The following is an 18,570-nucleotide window of genomic DNA, read 5'->3' on the forward strand; positions in this document are numbered from 1 at the left end:
GGCATAAAAATATTTACAGACAGGGGATTCAAAATAAGGAACTGGCCATCCAGTTGAGTGCACAAATAAAAGAATGGAATATTGAAGCACGTTGAAGAATGTTGGGCCCAATAGGGTTTTCTGATTAATTTCAGAACTGGAAGATAGACCCCTCCCTTCCCTAAAAGGGTTTTGTGTTGTATAAAAAGATAGCCACTAGGCCAAAATTTGAACATCTCAGGTGGCCCAGTGTCATTCCTTTCTTTGCCCTGGTAGCCCAGCGGCCTCTCTTAAGCTGGGTCTCCGTTTTCCCATGGCCACCGTTTCCTCCTGGAATCATCCACATGTGCAGCTGGCCATCCGGACCTTTCCCCCTCTGAAGCATTCCTTCAGAAATGGTTCTCTCCCGGTTCCCATCAGTTCTTTCATTATCGGTCAGTCATTATGTAATTTCTGTCGGTCTCCCCCTATATGATTCCCACACCCCCTTAAGGGCAGGGAGCTTTTTGCCCTTGCCTGACACGCATGCCCACGGGTGCGCCTAGTAGGCAGGGAACCTAAGTACCGACTCTGTTGTGTTGTAGTAATAATAATAATAATGGCATTTATTAAGCACTTACTATGTGCAAAGCACTGTTCTAATAATAATAATGATGACATTTATTAAGCGCTTACTATGTGCAAGGCACTGTTCTAAGCACTGGGGGGGTTACAAGGTGATCAGGTTGTCCCACGGGGGGCTCACAGTCTTAATCCCCATTTTACAGATGAGGTAACTGAGGCACAGAGAAGTGAAGTGACTTGCCCAAAGTCACACAGCTGACCGTTGGCGGAGCCAGGATTTGAACCCCATGACCTCTGACTGCAAAGCCCGTGCTCTTTCCATTGAGCCACACTGCTTCTCCGTTGTACTCTCCCACATTGAGCCATGTTGTACTCCCCCAAGCACTTAGCACAGTACTCTGCACCCAGTAGAATGCCACTGATGGATTGATTTCAACTGCGGTGGGCAGGCTTGACACAAAAGGGCTATGGGGCAGACCCGTGGCAGAAAGCCAAGTGGCCCTCCTTGGTTACATGGATTTGCCCATCCTCCTCCCCTTCCCAGGGCACCTCACAGGGTGCTGTCCTACATCTCTTCTCACTCCCCCCCCCACCCCCCCCCAGCCTGTTGATTAGGGGCTGCTTTGTTTATCAAGAAAAACAATTTGAGCCGTGGACCGGGCAGCGTCTCTTGAAGGTGAATAGGTTGCGGGGCCCGACAAGACCACCCTGCATCCTGGCATAACGGCGTAGTGGGTTGGGCACCGGCCCCGTTGGGTGGGGGCCGACAGTCGCCAGGCCCCTCCCCTCCTCCCTTCCCCCCGCCCTGGAGCGGCTTCAATTGGAAGATTGGAGTCATTTTGTCATTAGGGAGGATATTAAGGATTTAAAGTATTTTCCTCTAGATTATGGAGATTGGGAGCCTGTTACCCTTGACAATGTCACTTGTAAACAAAATGTATATTAAAAAGGCAGAGCCTTTCCATCTGCTCTTCCGATGCAGGGAGCAGGCAAAATGGCAGAACCTTCACCGAGGTTGGGGAGTGACGGACCGGGCCCCAGCCCCCAAATGTATATTTTCAACGGGTCACTTCCCCCCGCCCCCCGTGTTTCTAAGGGTTCTGCGGAGCTCCGACATCTGATCTCTAAAGGATGTTGTTACGATGGCTACCGGGGAGACAGGCCCTGGTAGTAATTCCACCAAGAGATTCTGCAAAAGCAGGAAGAAGCTGATTTAATGGAGTACTTAGTGTTAATTTCTGGAGCATATCTATAGCACTAACTGGAAATCATGCTTACTTCTGTAGTCCACCAGCGATTTGCATTAGTGGATGCCGATCAGCTCAACTTAGCCTCTTTGAATTGGTGGAGAGCCCTGTCCTCAATAATAATAATAATAATGGTTTTTGTTAAGCGCATATTATGTGCCAGGCACTGTATTAAGCGCTGGGGTGGATACAAGTAAATCGGGTTGGATACAGTCCCTGTCCCATTTGGGGCTCACAGTCTCAATCCCCATTTTGCAGATGAGGTAACTGAGGACCAGAGAAGTGAAGTGACTTGACCAAGGTCACACAGCAGACAAGTGGCGGAGTCAGGATTCGAACCCATGATCGTCTGACTCCTAGACCCGCGCTCTAGCCACTAGGTCATGCTGCTTCCCAGACTTCTTAGACCGCGAGCGTCATATGGGATGGGAACCATATACGATCGCTTCTAGTCTGCTTACCCCAGCGCTTAGTACAGTGCTTGGGACATAATAAAGGCTTAACGAAAACCACCACCATTAACGTTGTCGTTATTATCGTTATCAAGTTGCAGTGCACCCATAAGTAGAACTAGCAGTAATAGCAGTGAAGGTGAGGGGGTTAAAATGGGGTGAGGGTCAGGAGGCAGAGAAGGCTGAAAAGCGTAGCCTGGGGAGAAGAGGGACAGCCAAGGAGACTGTGGGGTGGAGGCCTGACCAAAGAACTTGGAAGGGAACAAAGGAGAAAAAGGCAGTTAGGGGAGCGGCGGGGTTGGCAGAGAATGCACCAGTCATTGGCATTTTTTGAGCACTTTCTGTGTGCAGAGCACTGTGATAAATGCTTGGGAGAGAGAGTACAGTACTAGAATTGGTAGTCACATTCCGTGGCCATAAGAGAGGAGGAGTGTACAATCCTCAGAGGAGACAGAGGACATCTGCTCAGAGGCATTTCGTCATCTGTCTCTCTCGTACTTGTCCAGTCTCTTCTCTCACTCCACCCTAGCTCACACCCTTCATTCCTCTCCATCCGACCTACGCACCATGCTTCATCCTGGTCTCTTCTGCTCAGCCACCCAGCCCTTCCCCTCCTTGCCCTGCCTCTAACCCCCATTAGCCAGGAAGTCCCTACATCTCCAGGAGGCCTTCCCCGATTAATTTCCACTCTCCCCAGGTTATATCCCCCCCTTGGCCCCCCAGCCGCTACTTCAGCACTTCCGTGCAACCTAATCACTTAAGTATTCTCAGCCTCCTGTAGCACTTATGTACATATTTTACATGCCCTATTGCTTCGGCACTAACTCCTGTGAAGAACCTCATTTCCTTCTTCCTTTTTTCTGAAACTTATCTTAGCGTCTGTCTCCCCAACTAGATTGTCCAAAGCAGAACCCCTCGTCTTCCCGGCCAAACCTTGTCCTCCTCCAACTTTCCCATCACCGAAGGCAACGCCACTATCATCCCTTTCTCACAAGCCCATCACCCTCCACTCAACTCTCTCCTTCAAGCCGTGTATTCAGTCCATTACCAAATCCTGTCAGCTCTAACTTCACAACATCTCTAGAATGTGAGCTCGTTGTGGACGGGGAATGTATCTGTTGTATTGTACTCTCCCAAGTGCTTAGTAAAGTGCTCTGCACACAGGAAGTGCTCAATAAATCTGATTGACTGGCTGACTAAAATCCGCCCTTTCCTCTCCATCCACTTATATCCCACCTCGACTACTGAATCAGCCTCCTCACTGACCTCCCTGCCTCCTATCTCTCCCCACTCCAATCCATACTTCATTCTGTGCCCGGATCATTTTCCTGCATTTTCATGCGGAGCAGCATGGCGTAGGGGCTAGAGCCCAGGCCCGGGAGTCAGAAGGTCGTGGGTTCTAATCCCGGCTATGCCACTTGTCTGCTGGGTGGCCTTGGGGAAGTCATTTCACTTCTCTGGACCTCAGTTACCTCATCTGTAAAATGGGGATTAAGAGCGTGAGCCCCATGCGGGACAGGGAGTGTGTCCACCCCAGTGCATCGTACAGTGCCTGGCACATAGTAAGCGCTTAACAAATGCCAGAATTATTATTAAAAACCATTCAGCCCACACCTTCCCACTGAAGAACCTCCAGTGGTTGCCATCCACCTCCACCTCAAACAATCAATCAATCAATCAATCAATCGTATTTATTGAGCGCTTACTATGTGCAGAGCACTGTACTAAGCGCATGGGAAGCACAAATTGGCAACATATAGAGACAGTCCCTACCCGACAGTGGGCTCACAGTCTAAAACAGGGAGACAGAGAACAAAACCAAACATACTAACAAAATAAAATAAATAGAATAGATATGTACAAATAAAATAAATAAATAAATAGAGTAATAAATATGTACAAACATATATACATATATAAACAGAAACTCTTTACCATTGTCTTTAAAGTGCTCAATCACCTTGCCCCCTCCTACCTCACCTCGCTGATTTTCTACTACAACCCAGCACACTCACTTCGCCCCACTAACGCCAACCAACTCGCCACACGTTGATCTCACCCGCTCACCAGCGATGACCTCTCCCGCCCCTTTTCTAGGAGGTGGCAGGGCACCTCGGGCCCGGAGCACCACCGGAGGCGACCCGAAACGACCGGGGTCACCAAAACGAGGTACATTGAGTAGGCCGGAGTTAGTGGAGCAAAGTGTGCGGGCTGGGTTGCAGTAGGAAATCAGTGAGGCGAGGTAGGACGGGGAGAGCTCATTGAATGCCGTAAAGCCTACGGTGAGGACTTTCTGTTAGGGAAGCAGCATGGGTCTGGGAGTTGGGGACCTGGGTTCTGGGTTCTAATCCTGTCTCCTCCACTTGCCTGCTATATGACCTTGGATGAGTCACTTCACTTCTAGGTGCTTCAGTTCCCTCCTCTGCAAAATGGGGATTCAGTACCTGTGTTCCCTCCTGTTTAGACATCTGCAAAATGGGGGTTCTGTACCCGTGCTCCCTCTTACTTCGACTTTGACCCCCTTGTGGGACAGGGGTTGTGTCCAGCCTGATTGACTTGTATCTACCCCAGCACTTACAACAGTGCTTGGCACATAGTGAGTGCTTAGCAAGTACCATCGTTATTACGCAGAGGTGGATGGGCAACCACTGGGAAGTCGTCGCCGAGCCCCCTTAGAGGCAGGGCAGAGGAACCGTTTTCTGTCCCCAGGGATTGCTTGGGTTTTTGTTTTGGCCCCGAGGGCAAAGACACCATATCGGACTCACCCAAGCACCCAGTGCAGCATTCTGTACAGAGTAGTGCTCCATAAATACCGTTTTCTGGTTGCCTGGTCCTCGCGGTCAGGATCAGGTGACCAAATGCCAGGTTTTGCTGTACGAATCCAAATCCAGATTAGGGCTGGGGATGGCGATTCAAGCATTTCCTTTCCCGAAGGGGCACGGAGGGGATCCCGTCTTGCTTGTCCCTATCCAGTCAATCAATCAGTTGATCCATCAGCTTCTATAGCCATCCAAGTACCAGAGGATCCCTTCCTTCTGCCCGCCCTCCTCTCTGTCTCCCGCTCTCTTCCTACCCATGACTTCCATCAGCTACCTCTTCCGTTACCCCGATGAGGTAGATTTGATGGCCAGTTCTGTGCTGAGCGTCCTGTGGCTTCACGGGACCGAGAAATGTTTCGTTCGACTCAATTCAGTAGCGGCCCGGACCATTAACTGTTATGTAACCGACAGCCTTTTACGTCCATCCTCACGAACGTGTCAGTTTGCATTGGCCGAGGCCTCCTACATGAAGACCCCTTGACAGGAGGTATGGTCCCTGCCCCCAAGGAGCTTACGATCCAATAGGAGAGACGGGGCAGATGGAAATGGCGAACTTGCAACTGGAGCAAGGGGTCAGGGCTTCAGTAGAACTGACCAGAACGACGGCGGATCAAAGGAAATCCGAGACAGATGTTCCCCATACCTTTGGCAGTCTTGTTGTTGATGTCGTGGTGACTCTAGCATTGTCTCTTTGTGGGATCTCATTGGCCCTGCGGAAAGTGGCCTGTCAGTCAATCAATCAGTCGTATTTATTGAGCGCTTACTGTGTGCAGAGCACTGTACTAAGCGCTTGGGAAGTACAAGTTGGCAACATATAGAGACAGTCCCTACCCAACAGTGGGCTCACAGTCTAAAAGGGGGAGACAGAGAACAAAACCAAACATACAACAAAATAAAATAAATAGAATAGATATGTACAGGTAAAATAAATAAATATCGGTAGGATGCCAAATAATAATCGTAGTAGTTGTATCTGTTAAGCACTTACTACGTGCCAGGCACTGTACTAAGCGCTGGGGTAGATACAAGCAAATTAAGTTGGTCACAGTCCCTGTTCCACATGGGGCTCCCGTCTTAATCCCCATTTTACAGACGAGGGAACTGAGGCACAGATAAATGAAGCGACTTGTCCTAGGTCACAAGCATACAAATGGTGAAGCCGGGATTAGAACCCAGGTCCTTTTGACTCCCAGTCCCATGCTCTATCCTCTAGGCTACGCTGCTTCTCAGCATTTCCTCAAGTACAACATTAATGCGGTGCGGAGTCGTTTGGGGCACATCATTTCACCTTTGGAGGCTTGGCGGGACCCAGGGGTGACCGGATCTGGAAATCACAGCCAGTGGCAAAGCCGAGCCAGAGGCTGGATGTCTCATATATCATCCAAAGCTCTCTACAGCCCCCCTCCCCTCCGGCCCCCAGAACACTTGACTGGCATTTTTGTGACTGCCAGCAAAGCAAGGCGACCGTATCCCTTTCCCCCCATTTTCTAGCTGGGAAAACAGTGGGAGCCGTCACCTGGATGGGTCGCTTGCCTTTCTTTGTTCAGGAGATCGGCCCCCTCCCCCGGCGATCAGAGCTCCGCGTTGGGTAGTTACCAGATTGGTCGACTGGTGAGGATATTGATCGAGTGCCCGCCGTGTGGTGGGCACCGGGGGAGAAAGCCAAATGAAACCATTCAGATACAACCTGTGCCCCTAAATAGCCCTCAGAGCCCCAGTCTCCTGCCTCTGGGCTCAGGCTCTAAAAGTCTTGTGGTGTTTAATTTAGAGTTTTGTATGCATCAAAGCTGCAGATATTAAATTAATAGTTGTGGTATTTGTTAAGCGCTTACCGTGCGCCAGGCACTGTACTAAGCGCTAGTGTGGGTACAGGCAAATCGAGTTGTCACACTCACTGTCTCAGGTGGGGCTCACTTTCTCAATCTCCATTTTCCAGATGAGGTAACTGAGGCACAGAGAAGTGAAGTGACTTGCCCAAGGCCACACAACAGATAAGTGGTGGAGGTGGGATTAGCTTCAGCCCATGACCTTCTTACTCCCAGGCCTGTGCTCTATCTACTATGCCATGCTACTTCTAGTGTTAATAGAATTACTTATTGCTTACCCCCCAGCCTGGGTATAGTATCTGGTGCCTGCCCCAGTAGTGGGCAGGAGAAGCAGCATGGACTAGTACAGAAGGAACTGGGTTCTAGTCCTGGCTCCACCACTTCTTGCTGTGTGAGCTTGGGCAAGTCGCTCACCCTCTCTGTACCTCAGTTTCCTCATCTGGAAAATGAGGATTAAGACCGTGAGCCCCTTGTGGGTCATGGTCTGTGTCCAACATGGTCACTTTGTATCTATCCCGGCGCTTCATACAGTGCCCAGCACATAGTAAGCACTTAACAAATGCCATGAAAAATAAGAGGACCAGCTGGTCCGGCGTGTGCAGGATTTGCTTCTCCCAGGCTGGCCAAGGCCGGGGGCCCCCATTCCACCCTTGGAGCCCAGGGAGACGGTCATTCAATCATTACTTATTGAGCGCTTGGGAGAGTACAGTATAAGAATCTAACAGACGCATTTCCCGCACAGGTGGGCTCTCTGTGGAAGGAGAGAGGGCAATCTTGGAAATGAGTCAGGTAGATGCGGTTCAGACATCCAACTTGCCCCTCTCAGTTGAGGCCAGAGGGGCTAATCTGCCCATACCCGGACCAGTGACACCAGCGGGGACATCTGCGCTCCAGGGGAGAGGATGACTTAACTGGTCACTGCGCCTCAGCTACCGCATCTGTAAAATGGGGGTTCGGTCCGCCTCCTTCCAAGTTGGACTGTGAGCCTCATGTGGGACGAGGACTGCATCCGACCAGATGAACTTGTATCTACACCAGCGCTTAGAACAGTGCTTGACACCTAATAATCACTGAACAAACAGCGCAAGTATTTAATGGACAGTCACGCGTCCTGCTCAGACTACTCTGAGGGAGGTGTTTGAGGGCAGCGATGAGCAGGAGTCAGTGGCAGTTGGCATCCCCGCCACGACCCATCCCGCTTGCTTTGGGCCAAGGCGCCTGCATCCACCTCCCTCGCCTGAGCCGTGGTCACCTTTTTTAATTCTGTTTTTGTAATTGGCATCTGACCTAGCTGCTGTGGGGAGACTAGAAGGAGGGGAAACTAGAGGTGATGGTGGGACAGCGTACCCGTGCCAACACCGGTATCGGGGCGTACTAAGAGCCTGCCGGGACGGTGTGCCCGAGTGAACGCTGGTACTGGGGAGCACTAAGAGCCCGATTAGGCGGCTCGACTTGGGGCAGGCCTCCCTCGCCCTGGTATCTGGTATCTACCCCAGCGCTTAGCCCAGGGACTGGCACGTAGTAAGCACTTAATCAATGCTGTAATTAATCAGTACTGTAATTATGATCATTAGGGGCACTGAAAGCAGCCCCCCGCAGTGGCAGGCAATCACCTTTGTCTCCAAAGTCTTCCTTCTCCCTGGCCTTGGCTCTCTTCTCTCCCCACCTCCCACCTCCTTCTCTCTCATTCTCCCCTCCCTGCTTTCTGCCTTCACTCTCCTCATTTTTTTTTTTTTTTGTTTTTGTTTTATTTAACTCTAACAGCTTTGGTTGATTGAAAGAAAAAAAAAACCCACCCACCTGGCATTTCATCAAGAACATGATCTCATTGCTCTCGCTGGCTGAGAAAGTCGCATTTTCGAGCAGCCGTGCGGTTCAGCCCTGGAGAGTGGCTACCCACGTCTCCAAGGGCCGGTTCCCAGCAGAGCCCCGGGCCTCCTTCTGAGAGCCGCCCCCCCACCCCCAACCTTTCCATCTGGGCCCCTCCTCACCGCTGATCGGGGGTACGCCCCGAGAAAAAGCCTTGCTTGTGGTCACTTCTCCCTCCTCTCAACCCAAACGCCTCCAGCCAACAGCGGGATGAGAGGGTCGGGGACCGGTCACCTGGTTTCTGCGTTCTGTCCGGTGTCTAATCTTCAGCCTCCCATGTCCCCCCAGCCCCCACTTCCCAATCCCTGGCCAAGGGCTTTGGGGATGTTCTTCCTCAGGACCCCTGCTCTCTTCCCCTCTTCGGGTTCCCCAGGTCCCCCAGAATCGGGGGGAGGCGGGCCCCGGTTGTCTGCTGGATTCGTAACCCCTTCAATCTCGCCGGGATCAGGTGTGGGCCACCCGGAGGGCCTGGGCCCCGGGCCAGTCGGGTCTGTCCAGGAGCCTGAGGAAGCTCACCTTCAGGAACGCTCCCCCGGCCCCCTCCAGACCATTCTGCCCTCCCCTGCCTTCATCGTCCAGGACCAGCCCAATACGGCTCGTGGGGGGGATCTCGGCTAATGAGCGGAACGTCGTAGGGGAACTGTGGGAATACCAGAGAAGTCGGAATCCAAGCGGTGTTGGCCACTGCTCCGGCCACGTGACAGTGGGAAGGCCAGAAATACTAGTTCCCAAGGCCCCTCCGGACTGGGCGGTGATAGCAAATGATGAGTCCCCTATCCCCCATCCCCAAAAGGTGCAGGTGTCCTTAAACAGCAACAAAAAAAGGAAGGGTTTTCGTTGTCCCTTTCAAAATCGATTTGGTGAGCTTCTGGTGGGCTAGGACCTGCTTGTCGCAGCTGCCAACTCCTCCGTCGGTCTTGGGCTTAAAAGCCTGCTTGCCCCCCTACCCTTTTTTTAGCTCTTACTGTATATATATATATATATATAGCTCTTACTATATGCCAGACACTGTTCTAAGCTTTAGTGTAGATACAAGGTAATCAGATTGGACATTGTCCTTGAGCCACAAGGGGCTCACAGTCTTAATCCCATTTTCCAGATGAGGTAACTGAGACACAGAGAAGTCAAGCGACTTGCCCAAGGTCACCCAGCGGAGAAGTGACGGAGCCGGGATTAGAACCAGTCTTTTCTGATTCCCAGGCCCGTGCTCTATCCACTAGGCCACATTGCTTCTTTTAAGAAAAGCTGCGGGCTGGGGGAGTTCCAAGCTGACTGACCTCCTCAAGAGAGGAGAATCCAGTGCTTTCGCTGTTGCAGTGTTGGATCAGTCAGTCAAACAATAGTACTTATTGAGCGCTTATTCTGGGCAGAGAGCACTGTATATACTAAGTGCTCAGGAAAGGACCAGACAGTGAAGTTGGTTGGATCAGGGCACACATCTCCTCTGTGTCCGGGGGCCACCCATTTAATAATTCTGCTATACTAATCGGTAGAATTTATGGAGAGCCTTCTGGGCGAGGAGAGTGGTACTGGGTGCCGAAACCACCTCCAATCCTACTGCATTTGTGTACATATCTTCACATTATATAGTATTCATTATTTATTTATTCATTCATATCATCTTCATATTAATGACTGTCTGCCCCTCTAGACTGTAAGCTTGCTATGGGCAGGGAACGTATCTACTAATACTATTATATTGAACTCTCCCAAGCACTTAGTACAGTGCTCGACACATAGTAAGCTCTTAGTGAATATGATTGATTGATTGATTAATGGGAGAGTACAGTAGAGTTGGAAGGCCTATTCCCTCCCCTCTGCGAGCTTCCCGTTTAGCTGTAATCAAAGTAAATCGTTGACTGGGAAAGGGGCTGAGGTGGGTGGAGGTTGCAGGGAGTAGTGGGCAGCTTGGGGGGCTAGGAGCTCCTGACGGAAGACTTGGAGAGGAGGTGGGGTGGCAGGAGGGCTTTGAATGTGCTGAGCGCTGCGGTCTGCCAACCTTGGGGAGGGAGGGAGTTCCAGGTCAGGGGAAGTGTGGTGCGGGAAAGGTGAGAGCGAGGGCCAATCAGGCTATGAGCTTGGGAGGGATGAAGAAGGCGGGTGGGAAGAGGAGCGATGCAGGATGGGGGGCGTCAGCGGGGGAATGTTGAAGTTGAATGGCCACGCGCTGCATAGTGCTCTCCGTCCCCAGGGACCGTGGCTTTGACTCGACGTCTTGGATCAAGGCGGACCAACTGATAAGACTGATTCAGTGCCCCACCCGTCCCCTTTTTCGTGGACGCTATCCTCACCCCTCCGGGGCCACACCACTGCCAGCTGGGTGACTTTGGGCAAGTCTCTTCCCTGGGCCTCAGTTCCCTCCTCTGGAAAATGGGGATGAAAACTGGGAGCCCCCCGTGGGACAACCTGATCCCCTTGTAACCTCCCCAGCGCTTAGAACAGTGCTTTGCATATAGTAAGCGCTTAACAAATGCCATCATCATCATCCTCACCGTATTCTCCCGTGCCCCCGGCTCACCGTCCTCACTCCGATGCCCCCCCCCGCTCTCTCTTTGCCCCCCGTGGGACCACCTGATCCCCTTGTAACCTCCCCAGCGCTTAAAACAGTGCTTTGCATATAGTAAGCGCTTAACAAATGCCATCATCATCATCATCATCACACCAGATCTTAGTCTTTAATCAGGCCAGGGATACCCGGGGCCTTTTTCTCGCAGAAGAAATCAGGCTTACTGTCCCCAGCGGAGTGGCTTCTCAAGGCCCATGTCCAGATGAAATCCCCTGCTCCCTCGCTTGGACTGTGACTGTGACTCCCCTTGTAGACTGTGAGGCCGTCGTGGGCAGGGAATGAGTCTGTTTATTGTTCTGTTGTACTCTCCCAAGTGCTTAGTACAGTGCTCTGCACACAGTGCTCAATAAATGCAACTGACTGACAGGACAGTCTCTGTACTCTTGGGGTCCTGGCGCATCCCAGCCCGGGAGATGAAAGGCCAAGTCCCACCCCTCGTGCTGCACCGAACGGGGGTGACGCTGCTGTGGTCTCTGTGTGACGTGATGAAAGTTTTCTTCCCTCTCTCCTGATCAGCTGGTAATTCTTTCTCCGTTTTCTGTCTCTGCCTTGCAGAATGGTAAAGCAAGCTGACGCTGTGCAAGAATCTTTCTGACTTTCCCCTCCCCATGTAAAGTATGCTCAGCTCCTTTCCAGTGCTGTAAGTACCTATCAATCACTCAGAACTTTCTCTGGCTTTTTGGGGGGCCGGGCGGGCGGGCGATGCTGGTGGGGGGGCAGGGAAGCGTGGTTGAGGCTGAAATCGGCATTTGGCTCTCTTGAGTCTTGAGCCGGGGTCAGGGCTCAGCGTGGGAGGCCACCGTCCTTGAACTTGAATCGACACACAAGGTGAATTGATGCTTAAGGTAGTAGGGGGGTAAGGTCTGCTGGCTGCAGGGGGGCTTGGGGCTGATTTGAGGGGTCTCCAGTGGCCTCCTTTGTGCCCACGGGGAGAGTCGCAGACCCTCTTTTCCCCCCGCGCCTCCAGGTGTCTTCCCATCTCTGTCTTCTGGCCAACGCCACTTGATCCATTTCTGTGGGGACCCTGGGGAGTTTATTGTAGAGGATGAGGAATAAGTTCCATATAGCTCCCTTCGTCCACCGTGACCCGCCCTGTTCCCCCTCTACCGTTGCCCCTGGGGTGGGTGCCAGGACAGTGCGGTGTTTACCCATAGGCTGGGGCGGGAGGGCGGACCAGAAGCAGGTGAGGTGTCAGCGAGGTTGTTACGTTTTCATCATGGATCCGCCGCCCTGGAACCGCCACGTGTATTAAGTCAGGTCCGGAACGCAGGTCTTCCGGGAATTTGAGAAATTAGCGAGGGAAATGGATCTCATCAAGCGCCCCTCTGGGGCCTTAATGCATGTTCCCTTCATGCGTCGGCATCGCCTCATGTTCCGTTGGCCTGGAGCGATGGCCCATGGGGCCAGCCTCCATCCTTTCCGGAGCAGGGCGGGACCCCGAGACCGGCTGGATGGCAGACCGCTCGGTAAACGGCGCCTTCTCCCAGGCCTCGATGGCGAGACTGGGAGAGGCAGGATGCTCTCCCTTTCTTTCCACTCCTCTGAAACTAATAATGGTGATGGTATCGATTAAAGTGCTCACCCTGTGCCCTGCGCTCTGCTGAGGCCTGGGGGCGAGGCAGGGTCATCAGATGGGACTTGGTTCCTGGACCGCCCGCTGGGCCTCTCTGGTCTGTTTATTGTTACATTGTACTCTCCCAAGCGCTTAGTACAGTGCTGTGCACACAGTAAGTGCTCAGTAAATGTGATCAGCTGACTCTCCGGCTTCCCCCAACCCCTGGAGCTTGGAATCTTCTATTCCCGCCTCGCCTCAGATGTTCTGTGGTGCAGGGGAAATGGAGGGTTTTCACGAAATCTTGAAACTCAGGGTCCCCTAGTGCAACTTGGCAGAAAGCGGGGAGAGCGGGAGCGGGGAGAGCGAGTTCTTTTCCGGGCTAAGACAAGGGAAGGCTTCCTTCATGGAGCTTTGAGAGGAAGATGCGTTCCATGCTCTCTGCTCGTGGGGCCCGGACCTGGGAACCAGCACAAAATAGTGGCTGAGGAGTTATGCACAGTTACAGGCCGCTGAAATAACGCAGGTGAGCAGGCTGGGGCCAGGCAAGGCTGGAAAGGGTCTGGTGGCCCCCAAGGAGTCCTGGCCCTTTAGTAACAGCCATCCCTAAGGCAGATGTTGGGCATGTGCTGTGGCCTTCCTTGGCCTGGCAGCCCCCAGATAATAATAATAATAATAAAGGTATTTTTTACGTGCTTACCATGTGCCAGATACTGCACTAAGTGCTGGATCACTCAGTCCTGGGCACCAGCTTGGATGGGGCGCTGTGCCGAGCGTCCACTGTCTGCAGAGCACTGTGCCAGATGCCTGCTGGGCATCTGCTATGTTCATCATCATCATCATCAACAATAGTATTTATTGAGCGCTTACTGTGTGCAGAGCACTGTACTAAGCGCTTGGGAAGTACAAGTTGGCAACATAGAGAGACGGTCCCTACCCAACAGTGGGCTCACAGTCTAAGAGGGGGAGACAGAGAACCAAACCAAACATACTAACAAAATAAAATAAATAGAATAGATATGTACAAGTAAAGTAAATAAATAAATAGAGTAACAAATATGTACAAACATATATACATATATACAGGTGCTGTGGGGAAGGGAAGGAGGTAAGATGGGGATGGATGTTCAGAGCTCCGTGCTACACAGCTGGGGCATCCAACTAAGCAAGGAGGCACAATTTCCCACCTTCAAGGAGCTCACAATATAATAATAATTATGGTATTTTTTAAACGCTTACTGTGTGCCCAGCACTGGACTAAGCACTGGGGTAGATACAGGTTAATCAAGTTAGACACAGTCCCTGTCTCACGTGGGGCTCGCAGTGTTAATCCCCATTTTACAGGCGAGGTAACTGAGGTCTGGAGAAGTGCAGTGATTGCCCAGGTCACACAGAAGACAGGTAGCGGAGCCAGGATTAGAACCCAGATCCTTCGGACTCCCGGGCCCATGCTCTGTCCACTGTGGGGACCCAGCCCGAGGCAGGCCAAGTTCAGCTTTGGGGCTTTCTACCCCCGGCCCCCACTGCCGGACCCGCCCACGCCCACCCTGTCCAGTGCTCTTTGGGCAATCCCTCGCATGGAGAAGTCACGTGCCTCTTTGCCTCTACTCTATGGCCAAGTCGGGGAGTGGGGTGGGGCAGCGCTCAGTGTGGGAAACTCCTTCGTCCAGTTAATAAAAATAGAAACTAACAATCACTTTTTTAAGGCTTTGCTGGTACAAACAGTTGAAGCCGAGGGATCGGCTGCATAAAAAAAGCATGAAGCCTTACGGAGGAGTGGCTTCTGGTTAGGGTGTGGATTAGGGTCTGGGCATGTGGGAGGCGATAACACCTAGGATTTGGTGGTCATTAGCAGGGTTCTTATCGGTAAATTTTTAGCATTTCTCAAGCTACAGCTTTCTCTCCGGGCCGGCAAGGGTCCCTCATCTCTCCCCACCGGCTTCTGCGGGGAAACCGTGGGTGAAACGGGCACCCTACGTCCCCGCTGGCCCGCCCACGGCAGCCGGTGGCCCCCACGCTTGGCCAGGCCTGGCCCCCGGGGCGGGGTTACTTAGTTCCAAATAGTACAGGGCCCTTCACCCTAGACGGGAGCTAGCCTCCCCTGGGGAGCGGGGAGGAAGGAGGGCCCCCAGAAACAGGGAACGGTGGCGGATTTGACAGGGCCCGGCCTTTCCAGTCTCCCACTCCAAAGCCCACCCACCGGTGCCGCCCTCACTGGCAGGCTGTGCCACAGCCGGCACCCATCATCATCATCATCAATCGTATTTATTGAGCACTTACTGTGTGCAGAGCACTGTACTAAGCGCTTGGGAAGTACAAATTGGCAACATATAGAGACAGTCCCTACCCAACAGTGGGCTCACAATCTAAACGGGGGAGACAGAGAACAAAACCAAACATACTAACAAAATAAAATAAATAGAATAGATATGTACAAGTAAAATAAATAAATAAATGGAGTAATAAATATGTACAAACATATATACATATATACAGGTGCTGTGGGGAAGGGAAGGAGGTAAGATGGGGGTATGGAGAGGGGGACGAGGGGGAGAGGAAGGAAGGGTCTTCCTTCCTCTGCACCTCTTCCCATGCACCTAGCTACCCAGCCACCCAGGCAGGGATGGGGGAAGAACTTAAAGTGGGGTCTTGATCCCTAATTTATAAAAGAAAAACCAACAAAAGAACTATTTTGTGGGTAGGAATTGGGTTAAGGAAGAGGAAACCCTAAAAATTCAAACCCTCCCTATAATATGTTCACGATTGTTTCGTTTGGCTCTTGGGGGTGGGGGACGAGGGACGGGGTAGGGGGTGGGGAGCAGGAGGGAGGTGGGAATTTGACAACCTCTGGAGGAATGTCAGGAGGCAGCATGCTGGATGTTGCAGTGGGTCTTTGATTCTGGGGGCTCTCGTTTGGGGAAGGTTAGAATAGGCGACTCTTTCCGGGGAAGTGTTTGGATCTAAAGAAGCAACACGGATTAATGGGGAGAGCCCAGGCTTGGGAGTCAGAGGTTTTAATTCCAGCCCTGCCTTTGCTTGATGGGTGACTTGCGCAAATCACTAGATTTGTCTGAACTTCAGTTTCCTCATCTGTAAAATGGGTATTCAGCCCTAGTCCCTCCTACCTAGCTTGGGAGCGCTATGCAGGACAGGGACTTTGTCCACCTGATTAATTAGTATCTAACACAGTGCTTTGCACATAGTAAGCAGTTAACGATACAGTAGTAATAATAATAACCGAGGCTGGCGCGCTTCAAAGCATGAGTTGACTGCAAGCCCCCCAATTAAAGAAACCGCTGTGTTCTAATCTGTTCTTTAGGCACTCACTTTAATTGTGAAATTCTGTGGGGTCTTTCCTCCTCAAAGGGATGTGACTGTGCAGATTATCAGTTGGGTTTGTACATCTTCCGACATAGAGGCCTGCAGGTGGCTGGGAATTGGAAATCTAAGAAGTTCTGGGAGGGAATCATGAATAGAGAAAAGAGGAGGGCAACAAAAAGAGATTTAGACTTGAAGGTCCAAGGGTTTGTTTAGGGTAAACTCACAAACAAAAACTTAGGAAACTTTCCTGAATATCCATTATTCCGTCAATCTTATTTATTGAGTGTTTACTGTGTGCAGAGCACTGTGGCAAGCACTGGGAAGAGTACAGTATAGCAGAGTCGGAAGACCCGTTCCTTGTCCACAAAGAGCTTATGGTCTTGAGGGACTGAATTCTTATATTCTGTCGTGTTTATGAGCACTTACTATGTGCAGAACACTGTATTAAGTGCTTGGGAGAGGACAATATCACAGAATTAGCAGGCATGTTCCCAGCCCATACGAGCTTACAGTATAGATTATTTTTGTTACTGCTGTGAAAAGCCGCATGGTCTCATGGAAAGAGCGCCGGCCTTGGAGTTAGGAGACCTGGTTCTGATCGCGACTGTGCTGTGTGATTTCAGCCAAGTCACTTCACTTCTCTGTGCCTTAGATTCCTCATCTGGTAAACGGGATTCAGTACCGGTTCTCCCCCCACAGGACTGTTACTCTTATGTGGGGTAGGTTTGTGCCTGATCTGTAATCTACCCCAGTGCTTAGCACAGAGTCAGTGCCTAACAAATATCATAATAATAATAATAATAACAACAACAACAATGGCCAGAGCAGGTAGGCTTCTTTTGTTAGTCTCATCCAAAGCTTTCAGAGTCCACGTTGAGGCTGAGATTGGGCCCAGGTGCCTTCCCTTCGCCCCTCAGTCCCCCGCTTTGGCCACTTTTCCTGGGGGACTTCCCAGAACGGCTCTCGGCTGCGGGCGGGTGACGGCCAAAGCCGTGGCACTCTGGATTGGACTGATGGGCAACCTCGGCCGTGCCGACACCCTGGGCATTTGGCGAGGCCGCGTGATGCTGGTCCTCCCTGTGTCCAACTTCAAGGCCCAGTGGTCTTCTGTCTCGTCCTCCCCTCTGGGCAGCCCATCCATCAGGTGGCCCCTGCCCCTCCTCCTGATCAACACATTCTGTGGGCATGGGTTCCCCATGGCTGTCAGGCATGGGCATGGGTTCCCCACGGCTGTCAGGCGAGGGCATGTGCCCCCAGGGTGGTTCTGAATCCTGGCAAGCTGAGATCTGGGGAACAGGACTTGCGTGTTTCCCCTGCCTCCTCCCAGGAGATTCTGGAGACTTTGATTCTGTCCACTCACAGCTTGCGTCTGTTCGGACTGCGGAAACCCGACCTTTTGGAGGTCCCTGTACTCCCAAGGAAATGGCTCCGGTCCCCAGGACTCTAGAGGCCACCTGGGTTTCTTTCTGTAATCACTTCATGACCCAGTGCCTTCAGGGAAGTCCTCCGGCCTCTGCCCCGAGGGCAGTCCTCCCCCGCCCGCCGAGGGCAGTCTGTGTGCTCTGGCAGCCAGCCTTGCTGTGCAAAGTGAAGCTGGTTAAATGGTTGAGGTCACCTAGCCTGTCTCTGGGCTTCAGGAGCCCTGTCAGCCTGGGCTACCAGCCCACTGCCGTGCGCGTAGGTGGGCAGGAGTAGGGTTCAGCCGTTTTGGCCAGTTAGCCAAAACGGACCGACCAGAAGAGGATAAAAAGGAGTAGGAGCCGGATGAAAGGCAGGGCAGGATGGGGCTTCAGAAGACCCAGAACCCCGGGAAGACTGTGGCCACGGCAGCAGCAGCAGCCACCCTGAGCCACGAAGGGCCTGATGCCCACCTGCTTGAGCCCCAGTGGCCGGCTGCTTTTTTATTTAATGTGTCCGTCATGGCTCTTAGGTCGTTTTAGTATTTCTGTCCTTACCCCTCCACCCGTGTTACATCTTTGGATTGGGGGCCCTCGAGGGCCGGGGACTGGATCCAGTTCCCACCCTTGCGTTCTTTTGTAGCACTCAGTAAGGTGCTCCGCACCCCGCCAGTGCTTAGTAAATGCAAAGGCCACGACCGAAAACAGAGGAAGATAGGCTGAGGTTGACTGGGCCCAGTCCACCAGGCCCAATGCCCTTCCTGACCTCTTACCCTCTACCAGGGCTGTGTCGATGTCTGGAGGGTGGGACCAATCGTTCGATCCAAGACGGTGGGGTGGGCCCGTCACTTGACATCTGGGAACCACCGGGCTCCAGTCCGATGAACTGCAGCTCGTGGTTGCCATGTGGCCACAGGCAGTGGAGCTGGGCAAAGGGCGGCTTCCGTCAGGGCTCCTGGGCCGCCTCTCCCACGAGGC

The 18,570-nt window shown here is 52.3% G+C and overlaps 1 protein-coding gene across 11 annotated transcripts in view; it reads left to right on the plus strand.

Annotated features, from left to right (window-relative positions):
* The window catches only part of HMBOX1 (homeobox containing 1), a 66,822-nt gene that overhangs the window by 17,595 nt on the left and 30,657 nt on the right, over positions 1 to 18,570 (plus strand). For 9 of the 11 annotated variants that reach the window (XM_038771292.1, XM_038771293.1, XM_038771294.1 and 6 more), the window contains exon 2: positions 11,878 to 11,962. The exons of 1 other annotated variant lie outside the window; for it this stretch is intronic. In XM_038771292.1, the coding sequence (XP_038627220.1) occupies positions 11,940 to 11,962 (23 nt within the window). In that variant the 5' untranslated portion in view covers positions 11,878 to 11,939. Of the gene's footprint in view, positions 1 to 11,875; positions 11,963 to 18,570 lie in introns of those variants that run through there. One more of the 11 variants, XM_038771290.1, reaches the window with a different exon arrangement.

This window comes from Tachyglossus aculeatus, chromosome X2 (genome assembly GCF_015852505.1).
Source record: "Tachyglossus aculeatus isolate mTacAcu1 chromosome X2, mTacAcu1.pri, whole genome shotgun sequence".
Classification (NCBI taxonomy): domain Eukaryota; kingdom Metazoa; phylum Chordata; class Mammalia; order Monotremata; family Tachyglossidae; genus Tachyglossus; species Tachyglossus aculeatus.